Raw genomic sequence first — 12,654 nt, 5'->3', positions numbered from 1 at the left:
ATACAGTACATGCTTCATACAGTTGATTCTTCATTTCACTCCTACAGTAGTTTATACAGTAGATCCTTCATTTCACTCCTACAGTAGTTCATACAGTAGATCCTTCATTTCACTCCTACAGTAGTTCATACAGTAGATCCTTAATTTCACTCATACAGTAATTGATACAGTAGATCCTTCATTTCACTCCTACAGTAGTTCATACAGTAGATCCTTCATTTCACTCATACAGTAGTTCATACAGTAGATCCTTAATTTCACTCCTACAGTAGTTCATACAGTGGATACTTCATTTCACTCCTACAGTAGTTCATACAGTGGATACTTCATTTCACTCCTACAGTAGTTCATACAGTGGATCCTTCATTTCACTCCTACAGTAGTTCATACAGTAGATCCTTAATTTCACTCCTACAGTAGTTCATACAGTGGATCCTTCATTTCACTCCTACAGTAGTTCATACAGTGGATACTTCATTTCACTCCTACAGTAGATCCTTCATTTTACTCCTACAGTAGTTCATACAGTGTATACTTCATTTCACTCATACAGTGGCTCATACAGTGGATACTTCATTTCACTCCTACAGTGGCTCATACAGTACATCCTTTAAAACAAAAATATTGTAACATGAATTGTAACATTCTGTTATAAATATCACATGTTCAACTTAATGAAAAACAACTTTTCCCATCTCAAATTACTATAGTAAGTCTTTACAAGGTTGATGATTTTGTGAGGGGCGGAGGTTGAACCCAGGTGCAGAGAATGGACCAGATGAGGAATCAACAATTTGAGATAAACATAAATATAAGGATAAAAAAAAGGAAAAACAACCAACACTGGACAACTCACTCTGGGGACGAACACACAGGGAACAGAAATCAAGCTACTGCAAAGCGATACAGAAAACACACCTCTCTTAGAGGGAAATTATAATTAGTAATAGGACACACCTGAGTGTCATTTAATGTCTCCTGGGCGGTCTCTGCCACCCTCTTGTGACAGTTGGAATCATGACAGATTTAATCTTAAATCAGCCATAAATCCCCTTGTGACGGGGGAAGAAAGCTTGCTTTGTGCAACAAGGACGGGCAATTGAATGCAAGCTTCACACAATTTTTTTTTATTGTTTAAACATTTCTAGCCTATCTATGGGTAACAGGGTTGACTCGTAATGCTCGAGCCACTTAGTTTTCCACCCCAAAACACACAAAAATGGCCAAAAAGAGAATCAGTTCACCTGCTTTGACAATATGATCTGACTATTAGATGTTCAATGTTTCTTTAAAAAACATTAACACTTGACAGGTATTTTTTTTACCTTACATTTAATCACTAATCACATTAAATACATAATACATCTTCAGAAATGAGTTAGTACTTCAGAAATGACGTAATACTTCAGAAATGACTTTCTTAAAGCAACAAAATAATGAGGGCTTTACAATGATGGTAAAAACTTGGAGAAATGTTGGGGTTAAGTGGGTTCAAATCTTCCTAGAAGTCAGAGGGTGCACAGAGGGAGATGTCATGATGCTGAGCTTTGGCACTTTAGCAAGTTTATATTCATATAAAAACTTTTGGAATTTTGGAAAACATGGAAAACTTGAATTTTCCGTGTGGTATATAGGTCACTTAATTTAATATAACAAGCTTTTAAAATTCAAGATTTGTGCACAATTTCTTCCTAAAATATCAAAAGGCACTCATTTCGTAGAATGACCGTTGCAGCGGTTTGTCACATGACGTCTTTCTCAGTAGAAATAAGTGTGTCCATTTTTTTCTTTCTCCTCATCTTCTTCTACCTTTGGTCTCTCCTCTCCTCTTCTTATCCCACGCCTCTCCTCTCTCCTCTCCTCCTCTCAGGTCTCTGGAGTTGTTCTTTGCTACCAGCCAGGGGACGTGGGGCGGCGAGCACTTCAACAACAAATCTCCCCGTCTCTGTCGCAAGTTCTCCTCTCCTCCTCTCACCACCTCCTCCCCTGTCCACTCCCGCAAACTCTCCCTCGCCTCCCCCTTCCACTCCCGCAAACTTTCCCTCTCCTCCCCCTTCTCCTCCAAGGCAGGAGTCCTAGACCTCTCCACCCCTTCCTCCTCTGCTGCTAACTCCCCCACCTCCTCCCACCCTCCCTCCTTCTCCCGGTCTCCCACCTCCACCCTGGCTCCTTCAGGGTTCTTGTCCCTCCCTCCCACCTCCAACCGGGCTCCGTCAGGGTTCTCGTCCCCCCCTCCCACCTGCACGCGGGCTCCCAGCCTGCCAACAATCCCGGGGCTCTCCAACTCCCCTCACACCACCTCTCTGGACCATCCTCCCAGTTCTCCAGAACCTGCCCCCCCAACGCTGGAAGACGGAGGAGGAGACATGCCACGCATCGACGCCTGCTGTGGGAAACTCAGACGCAGCATCCGCAGGGGTAGGCTGGCACACACACACATGCAAGAACACACACACATGAACATACACACACACATGCAGGAAAACACACACATGAAAATACACACACACGCAGGAACACACGAACACACACACAAATAACGCACACTTACTGAGTGCCTGTGTATTTTAATTAACAGCTGTTCTGGAGACCGTTTCTCTGGAGAAGTTCCTTCCGGAGTCTAACCCTCAAGTCAGCGAGGACCGAGTCCCCCTGACGGAGTCCCCCTGTCGCTCCCCCTGTCGCTCCCCCTCTACACACAGACACATGCGATACAGACAGTCTGGAGGTTCCACGGGGGAGAACAATCGTGGTACTATGTCACCAGCCTCAGCCTTCGCTATTGCAACAGCAGCCGCCGGACACGGCAGTTCCCAGGGTAAAAGACAAGATCAACACCTGGTAAATACCTGCGTCGTAAATTTCCTTCTTTGACTGTCGCTTTCTCCTTATCTCTCTCTCTCTCTCTCTCTCTCTCTCTCTCTCTCTCTCTCTCTCTCTCAGGTTTCAATAATAGCGAGAGGACCTGTGACAAGGAGTTTATCATTCGTAGAGCTGCTACCAACAGAGTCCTCAATGTACTGCGTCACTGGGTCTCCAAGCACTCACAGGTCTGAACCACACACAGACACACACACACACGCACACTGCCTACCCCCTGCCAAACCTGCTCTGTACTCATGATGCCCAGAGAAATGTCACTCTGCTCGCCAGGGGCACTCTGGTGTTCTGGCGACTGTAGTAGACATGACTGGACTGTAGAAGACATGACTGTAGTAGACATGACTGTAGTAGACATGACTGTAGAAGACATGACTGTAGTAGACATGACTGTAGAAGACATGACTGTAGTAGACATGACTGTAGAAGACATGACTGTAGAAGACATGACTGTAGTAGACATGACTGTAGTAGACATGACTGGACTGTAGTAGACATGACTGGACTGTAGTTGACATGACTGTAGTAGACATGACTGTAGTAGACATGACTGGACTGTAGTAGACATGACTGGACTGTAGTAGACATGACTGTAGTAGACATGACTGTAGTAGACATGACTGGACTGTAGTAGACATGACTGTAGTAGACATGACTGGACTGTAGTTGACATGACTGGACTGTAGTAGACAAGACTAGTAGATATGACTGTAGTAGACATGACTGGACTGTAGTAGACATGACTGGACTGTAGTAGACATGACTGTAGTAGATATGAATGTAGTAGACATTACTGGACTGTAGTAGACAAGACTAGTAGATATGACTGTAGTAGACATGACTGGACTGTAGTAGATATGAATGTAGTTGACATGACTGGACTGTAGTAGACAAGACTAGTAGATATGACTGTAGTAGACATGACTGGACTGTAGTAGACATGACTGGACTGTAGTAGACATGACTGTAGTAGATATGACTGTGGAAGACATGACTGTAGTAGACATGACTGGACTATAGTAGACATGACTGGACTATAGTAGACAAGACTGTAGTAGACAAGACTATAGTAGACATGACTGTAGTAGACATGACTGTAGTAGACATGACTGTAGTAGACATGACTGTAGTAGACATGACTGGATTGTAGTAGACATGACTGGATTGTAGTAGACATGACTGGACTGTAGTAGACATGACTGTAGTAGACATTACTGTAGTAGACATGACTTTAGTAAACATGACTGGACTGTAGTAGACATGACTGTAGTAGACATGACTGGACTGTAGTAGACATGACTGTAGTAGACATGACTGTAGTAGACATGACTGGACTGTAGTAGACATGACTGTAGTAGACATGACTGGACTGTAGTACACATGACTGTAGTAGACATGACTGGACTGTAGTACACATGACTGTAGTAGATATGACTGGACTGTAGTAGACATGACTGTAGTAGACATGACTGGACTATAGTAGACATGACTGGAATGTAGTAGACATGACTGTAGTAGACATGACATGACTGTAGTAGACATGACTGGACTGTAGTAGACATGACAGGACTATAGTAGACATGACTGGACTGTAGTAGACATGACTGGTCTGTAGTAAACATGACTGGACTGTAGTAGACATGACTGGACTGTAGTAGACATGACTGTAGTAGACATGACTGGACTGTAGTAGACATGACTGTAGTAGACATGACTGGACTGTAGTACACATGACTGTAGTAGACATGACTGGACTGTAGTAGACATGACTGGACTATAGTAGACATGACTGGACTATAGTAGACATGACTGGACTGTAGTAGACATGACTGGACTGTAGTAGACATGACTGTAGTAGACATGACTATAGTAGACATGACTGTAGTAGACATGACTGTAGTAGACATGACTGGACTGTAGTAGACATGACTGGACTGTAGTAGACATGACTGTAGTAGACATGACTATAGTAGACATGACTGGACTGTAGTAGACATGACTGTAGTAGACATGACATGACTGTAGTAGACATGACTGGACTGTAGTAGACATGACAGGACTATAGTAGACATGACTGGACTGTAGTAGACATGACAGGACTATAGTAGACATGACTGGACTGTAGTAGACATGACTGGTCTGTAGTAGACATGACTGGACTGTAGTAAACATGACTGGACTGTAGTAGACATGACTGGACTGTAGTAGACTTGACTGTAGTAGACATGACTGGACTGTAGTAGACATGACTGAACTGTAGTAGACACGACTGTAGTAGACACGACTGTAGTAGACATGACTGTAGTAGACACGACTGTAGTAGACATGACTGTAGTAGACATGACTGTAGTATACATGACTGTAGTAGACACGACTGTAGTAGACATGACTGTAGTAGACATGACGGTAGTAGACACGACTGTAGTAGACATGACTGTAGTAGACATGACGGTAGTAGACATGACGGTAGTAGACACGACTGTAGTAGACATGACTGGACTGTAGTAGACATGACTGTAGTAGACATGACTGTAGTAGACATGACTGGACTGTAGTAGACATGACTGTAGTAGACACGACTGTAGTAGACATGACTGTAGTAGACATGACTGTAGTAGACACGACTGTAGTAGACACGACTGTAGTAGACATGACTGTAGTAGACACGACTGTAGTAGACACGACTGTAGTAGACACGACTGTAGTAGACATGACTGTAGTAGACACGACTGTAGTAGACATGACTGTACTAGACATTACTGGAATGTAGTAGACGTGACTGTAGTAGATATGACTCTAGTAGACATGACTGTAGTAGACATGACTGGACTGTAGTAGACATGACTGTAGTAGACATGACTGGACTGTAGTAGACATGACTGGACTGTTGTAGACATGACTGTAGTAGACACGACTGTAGTAGACATGACTGTAGTAGACATGACTGTAGTAGACACGACTGTAGTAGACACGACTGTACTAGACATGACTGTAGTAGACACGACTGTAGTAGACATGACTGTTGTAGACACGACTGTAGTAGATATGACTGTAGTAGACACGACTGTAGTAGACATGACTGTAGTAGACACGACTGTAGTAGACACGACTGTACTAGACATGACTGGACTGTAGTAGACATGACTGTAGTAGACATGACTGTAGTAGACACGACTACTAGACATGACTGGACTATAGTAGACATTACTGTAGTAGACATGACTGTAGTAAACATGACTGTAGTAGACACGACTGTAGTAGACATGACTGTAGTAGACATGACTGGACTGTAGTAGACATGACTGTAGTAGACATGACTGTAGTAGACATGACTGTAGTAGACACGACTGTAGTATACACGACTGTAGTAGACATGACTGGACTGTAGTAGACATGACTGTAGTAGACACGACTGTAGTATACACGACTGTAGTAGACATGACTGTAGTAGACATGTCTGTAGTAGACATGACTGTAGTAGACATGACTGTAGTAGACACGACTGTAGTAGACACGACTGTAGTAGACATGACTGTAGTAGACACGACTGTAGTAGATATGACTCTAGTAGACATGACTGTAGTAGACATGACTGGACTGTAGTAGACATGACTGTAGTAGACATGACTGGACTGTAGTAGACATGACTGGACTGTAGTAGACATGACTGGACTGTTGTAGACATGACTGTAGTAGACACGACTGTAGTAGACATGACTGTAGTAGACATGACTGTAGTAGACACGACTGTAGTAGACACGACTGTACTAGACATGACTGTAGTAGACAGGACTGTAGTAGACATGACTGTTGTAGACACGACTGTAGTAGATATGACTGTAGTAGACACGACTGTAGTAGACATGACTGTAGTAGACACGACTGTAGTAGACACGACTGTACTAGACATGACTGGACTGTAGTAGACATGACTGTAGTAGACATGACTGTAGTAGACACGACTACTAGACATGACTGACTATAGTAGACATTACTGTAGTAAACATGACTGTAGTAGACACGACTGTAGTAGACATGACTGTAGTAGACATGACTGGACTGTAGTAGACATGACTGTAGTAGACATGACTGTAGTAGACATGACTGTAGTAGACACGACTGTAGTATACACGACTGTAGTAGACATGACTGTTGTAGACTTGACTGTAGTAGACACGACTGTAGTAGACATGACTGTAGTAGACATGTCTGTAGTAGACATGACTGTAGTAGACATGACTGTAGTAGACACGACTGTAGTAGACACGACTGTAGTAGACATGACTGTAGTAGACACGACTGTAGTAGACATGACTGTAGTATACATGACTGTAGTAGACATGACTGTAGTAGACACGACTGTAGTAGACACGACTGTAGTAGACACGACTGTAGTAGACATGTCTGTAGTAGACATGACTGTAGTAGACATGACTGTAGTAGACACGACTGTAGTAGACATGACTGTAGTAGACATGACTGGACTGTAGTAGACATGACTGTAGTAGACATGACTGGACTGTAGTACACATGACTGTAGTAGACATGACTGGACTGTAGTAGACATGACTGGACTATAGTAGACATGACTGGACTATAGTAGACATGACTGGACTGTAGTAGACATGACTGGACTGTAGTAGACATGACTGTAGTAGACATGACTATAGTAGACATGACTGTAGTAGACATGACTGTAGTAGACATGACTGGACTGTAGTAGACATGACTGGACTGTAGTAGACATGACTGTAGTAGACATGACTATAGTAGACATGACTGGACTGTAGTAGACATGACTGTAGTAGACATGACATGACTGTAGTAGACATGACTGGACTGTAGTAGACATGACAGGACTATAGTAGACATGACTGGACTGTAGTAGACATGACAGGACTATAGTAGACATGACTGGACTGTAGTAGACATGACTGGTCTGTAGTAGACATGACTGGACTGTAGTAAACATGACTGGACTGTAGTAGACATGACTGGACTGTAGTAGACTTGACTGTAGTAGACATGACTGGACTGTAGTAGACATGACTGAACTGTAGTAGACACGACTGTAGTAGACACGACTGTAGTAGACATGACTGTAGTAGACACGACTGTAGTAGACATGACTGTAGTAGACATGACTGTAGTATACATGACTGTAGTAGACACGACTGTAGTAGACATGACTGTAGTAGACATGACGGTAGTAGACACGACTGTAGTAGACATGACTGTAGTAGACATGACGGTAGTAGACATGACTGTAGTAGACACGACTGTAGTAGACATGACTGGACTGTAGTAGACATGACTGTAGTAGACATGACTGTAGTAGACATGACTGGACTGTAGTAGACATGACTGTAGTAGACACGACTGTAGTAGACATGACTGTAGTAGACATGACTGTAGTAGACATGACTGTAGTAGACATGACTGTAGTAGACACGACTGTAGTAGACACGACTGTAGTAGACACGACTGTAGTAGACATGACTGTAGTAGACATGACTGGACTGTAGTAGACACGACTGTAGTAGACATGACTGTAGTAGATATGACTCTAGTAGACATGACTGTAGTAGACATGACTGGACTGTAGTAGACATGACTGTAGTAGACATGACTGGACTGTAGTAGACATGACTGGACTGTTGTAGACATGACTGTAGTAGACACGACTGTAGTAGACATGACTGTAGTAGACATGACTGTAGTAGACACGACTGTAGTAGACACGACTGTACTAGACATGACTGTAGTAGACACGACTGTAGTAGACATGACTGTTGTAGACACGACTGTAGTAGATATGACTGTAGTAGACACGACTGTAGTAGACATGACTGTAGTAGACACGACTGTAGTAGACACGACTGTACTAGACATGACTGGACTGTAGTAGACATGACTGTAGTAGACATGACTGTAGTAGACACGACTACTAGACATGACTGGACTATAGTAGACATTACTGTAGTAGACATGACTGTAGTAAACATGACTGTAGTAGACACGACTGTAGTAGACATGACTGTAGTAGACATGACTGGACTGTAGTAGACATGACTGTAGTAGACATGACTGTAGTAGACATGACTGTAGTAGACACGACTGTAGTATACACGACTGTAGTAGACATGACTGGACTGTAGTAGACATGACTGTAGTAGACACGACTGTAGTATACACGACTGTAGTAGACATGACTGTAGTAGACATGTCTGTAGTAGACATGACTGTAGTAGACATGACTGTAGTAGACACGACTGTAGTAGACACGACTGTAGTAGACATGACTGTAGTAGACACGACTGTAGTAGATATGACTCTAGTAGACATGACTGTAGTAGACATGACTGGACTGTAGTAGACATGACTGTAGTAGACATGACTGGACTGTAGTAGACATGACTGGACTGTAGTAGACATGACTGGACTGTTGTAGACATGACTGTAGTAGACACGACTGTAGTAGACATGACTGTAGTAGACATGACTGTAGTAGACACGACTGTAGTAGACACGACTGTACTAGACATGACTGTAGTAGACAGGACTGTAGTAGACATGACTGTTGTAGACACGACTGTAGTAGATATGACTGTAGTAGACACGACTGTAGTAGACATGACTGTAGTAGACACGACTGTAGTAGACACGACTGTACTAGACATGACTGGACTGTAGTAGACATGACTGTAGTAGACATGACTGTAGTAGACACGACTACTAGACATGACTGGACTATAGTAGACATTACTGTAGTAAACATGACTGTAGTAGACACGACTGTAGTAGACATGACTGTAGTAGACATGACTGGACTGTAGTAGACATGACTGTAGTAGACATGACTGTAGTAGACATGACTGTAGTAGACACGACTGTAGTATACACGACTGTAGTAGACATGACTGGACTGTAGTAGACATGACTGTAGTAGACACGACTGTAGTATACACGACTGTAGTAGACATGACTGTAGTAGACATGTCTGTAGTAGACATGACTGTAGTAGACATGACTGTAGTAGACACGACTGTAGTAGACACGACTGTAGTAGACATGACTGTAGTAGACACGACTGTAGTAGACATGACTGTAGTATACATGACTGTAGTAGACATGACTGTAGTCGACACGACTGTAGTAGACACGACTGTAGTAGACATGACTGTAGTAGACATGACTGTAGTAGACATGACTGTAGTAGACATGACTGTAGTAGACACGACTGTAGTAGACATGACTGTAGTAGACATGACTGTAGTAGACATGACTGTAGTAGACATGACTGTAGTAGACATGACTGTAGTAGACATGACTGTAGTAGACACGACTGGACTGTAGTAGACATGACTGTAGTAGACATGACTGTAGTAGACATGACTGGACTGTAGTAGACATGACTGGACTGTAGTAGACATGACTGTAGTAGACATGACTGTAGTAGACACGACTTTAGTAGACACGACTGTAGTAGACACGACTGTAGTAGACATGACTGTAGTAGACATGACTGGACTGTAGTAGACATGACTGGACTGTAGTAGACACGACTGTAGTAGACATGACTGTAGTAGACATGACTGTAGTAGACATGACTGTAGTAGACATGACTACTAGACATTACATGACTGTAGTAGACATGACTGTAGTAGACATGACTGGACTGTAGTAGACACGACTGTAGTAGACACGACTGTAGTATACACGACTGTAGTAGACATGACTGTAGTAGACATGACTGGACTGTAGTAGACACGACTGTAGTAGACATGACTGTAGTAGATATGACTGGACTGTAGTAGACATGACTGTAGTAGACATGACTGTAGTAGACATGACTGTAGTAGACATGACTGTAGTAGACTGGACTGGACTGTAGTTGACATGACTGGACTGTAGTAGACAAGACTAGTAGATATGACTGTAGTAGACATGACTGTAGTAGACATGACTGGACTGTAGTAGACATGACTGGACTGTAGTAGACATGACTGTAGTAGACATGACTGTAGTAGACTGGACTGGACTGTAGTTGACATGACTGGACTGTAGTAGACAAGACTAGTAGATATGACTGTAGTAAACATGACTGGACTGTAGTAGACATGACTGGACTGTAGTAGACATGACTGTAGTAGATATGACTGGACTGTAGTAGACATGACTGGACTGTAGTAGACATGACTGTAGTAGATATGACTGTAGTAGATATGACTGTGGAAGACATGACTGTAGTAGACATGACTGGACTATAGTAGACATGACTGGACTATAGTAGACAAGACTGTAGTAGACAAGACTGTAGTAGACAAGACTATAGTAGACATGACTGTAGTAGACATGACTGTAGTAGACATGACTGGACTGTAGTAGACAAGACTGTAGTAGACATGACTGGACTGTAGTAGACATGACTGTAGTAGATATGACTGTAGTAGATATGACTGTGGAAGACATGACTGTAGTAGACATGACTGGACTATAGTAGACATGACTGGACTATAGTAGACAAGACTGTAGTAGACAAGACTATAGTAGACATGACTGTAGTAGACATGACTGTAGTAGACATGACTGGATTGTAGTAGACATGACTGGACTGTAGTAGACATTACTGTAGTAGACATTACTGTAGTAGACATTACTGTAGTAGACATGACTTTAGTAGACATGACTGGACTGTAGTAGACATGACTGTAGTAGACATGACTGGACTGTAGTAGACATGACTGGACTGTAGTAGACATGACTGTAGTAGACATGACTGTAGTAGACATGACTGGACTGTAGTAGACATGACTGTAGTAGACATGACTGGACTGTAGTACACATGACTGTAGTAGATATGACTGGACTGTAGTAGACATGACTGTAGTAGACATGACTGGTCTATAGTAGACATGACTGGACTGTAGTAGACATGACTGTAGTAGACATGACTGGACTGTAGTAGACATGACAGGACTATAGTAGACATGACTGGACTGTAGTAGACATGACTGGTCTGTAGTAAACATGACTGGACTGTAGTAGACATGACTGGACTGTAGTAGACATGACTGTAGTAGACATGACTGGACTGTAGTACACATGACTGGACTATAGTAGACATGACTGGACTGTAGTAGACATGACTGACTATAGTAGACATGACTGGACTATAGTAGACATGACTGGACTGTAGTACACATGACTGGACTATAGTAGACATGACATGACTGTAGTAGACATGACTGGACTGTAGTAGACATGACTGGACTATAGTAGACATGACTGGACTGTAGTAGACATGACTGGTCTGTAGTAAACATGACTGGACTGTAGTAGACATGACTGGACTGTAGTAGACTTGACTGTAGTAGACATGACTGGACTGTAGTAGACATGACTGAACTGTAGTAGACACGACTGTAGTAGACACGACTGTAGTAGACATGACTGGACTGTAGTAGACATGACTGTAGTAGATATGACTGTAGTAGACATGACTGGACTATAGTAGACATGACTGGACTATAGTAGACAAGACTGTAGTAGACATGACGGTAGTAGACACGACTGTAGTAGACTTGACTGTAGTAGACATGACTGGACTGTAGTAGACATGACTGAACTGTAGTAGACACGACTGTAGTAGACACGACTGTAGTAGACATGACTGGACTGTAGTAGACATGACTGTAGTAGATATGACTGTAGTAGACATGACTGGACTATAGTAGACATGACTGGACTATAGTAGACATGACTGGACTGTTG

General features: G+C 42.7%; 1 protein-coding gene across 5 annotated transcripts in view; it reads left to right on the top strand.

The window, feature by feature from the left end:
* LOC112257267 (ras-specific guanine nucleotide-releasing factor 2-like) overlaps positions 1-12,654 on the top strand; it is a 103,542-nt gene that overhangs the window by 28,185 nt on the left and 62,703 nt on the right. For all 5 annotated transcript variants that reach the window (XR_006084043.1, XM_042326645.1, XM_042326644.1 and 2 more), the window contains 3 exons: positions 1,871-2,418; positions 2,579-2,818; positions 2,944-3,050. Coding sequence is in view for 4 of the 5 variants with exons in the window: in XM_042326645.1 (XP_042182579.1) it covers positions 1,871-2,418; positions 2,579-2,818; positions 2,944-3,050 (895 nt within the window). In the remaining variant the exon portion in view is untranslated. The remainder of the gene's footprint in view (positions 1-1,870; positions 2,419-2,578; positions 2,819-2,943; positions 3,051-12,654) is intronic.

This window comes from Oncorhynchus tshawytscha, linkage group LG09, assembly GCF_018296145.1.
Source record: "Oncorhynchus tshawytscha isolate Ot180627B linkage group LG09, Otsh_v2.0, whole genome shotgun sequence".
NCBI classification, from domain to species: Eukaryota; Metazoa; Chordata; class Actinopteri; order Salmoniformes; family Salmonidae; genus Oncorhynchus; species Oncorhynchus tshawytscha.
Note: the sequence above shows the minus strand (reverse complement) of the source record. Positions and strands in the feature narration are given on the sequence as shown.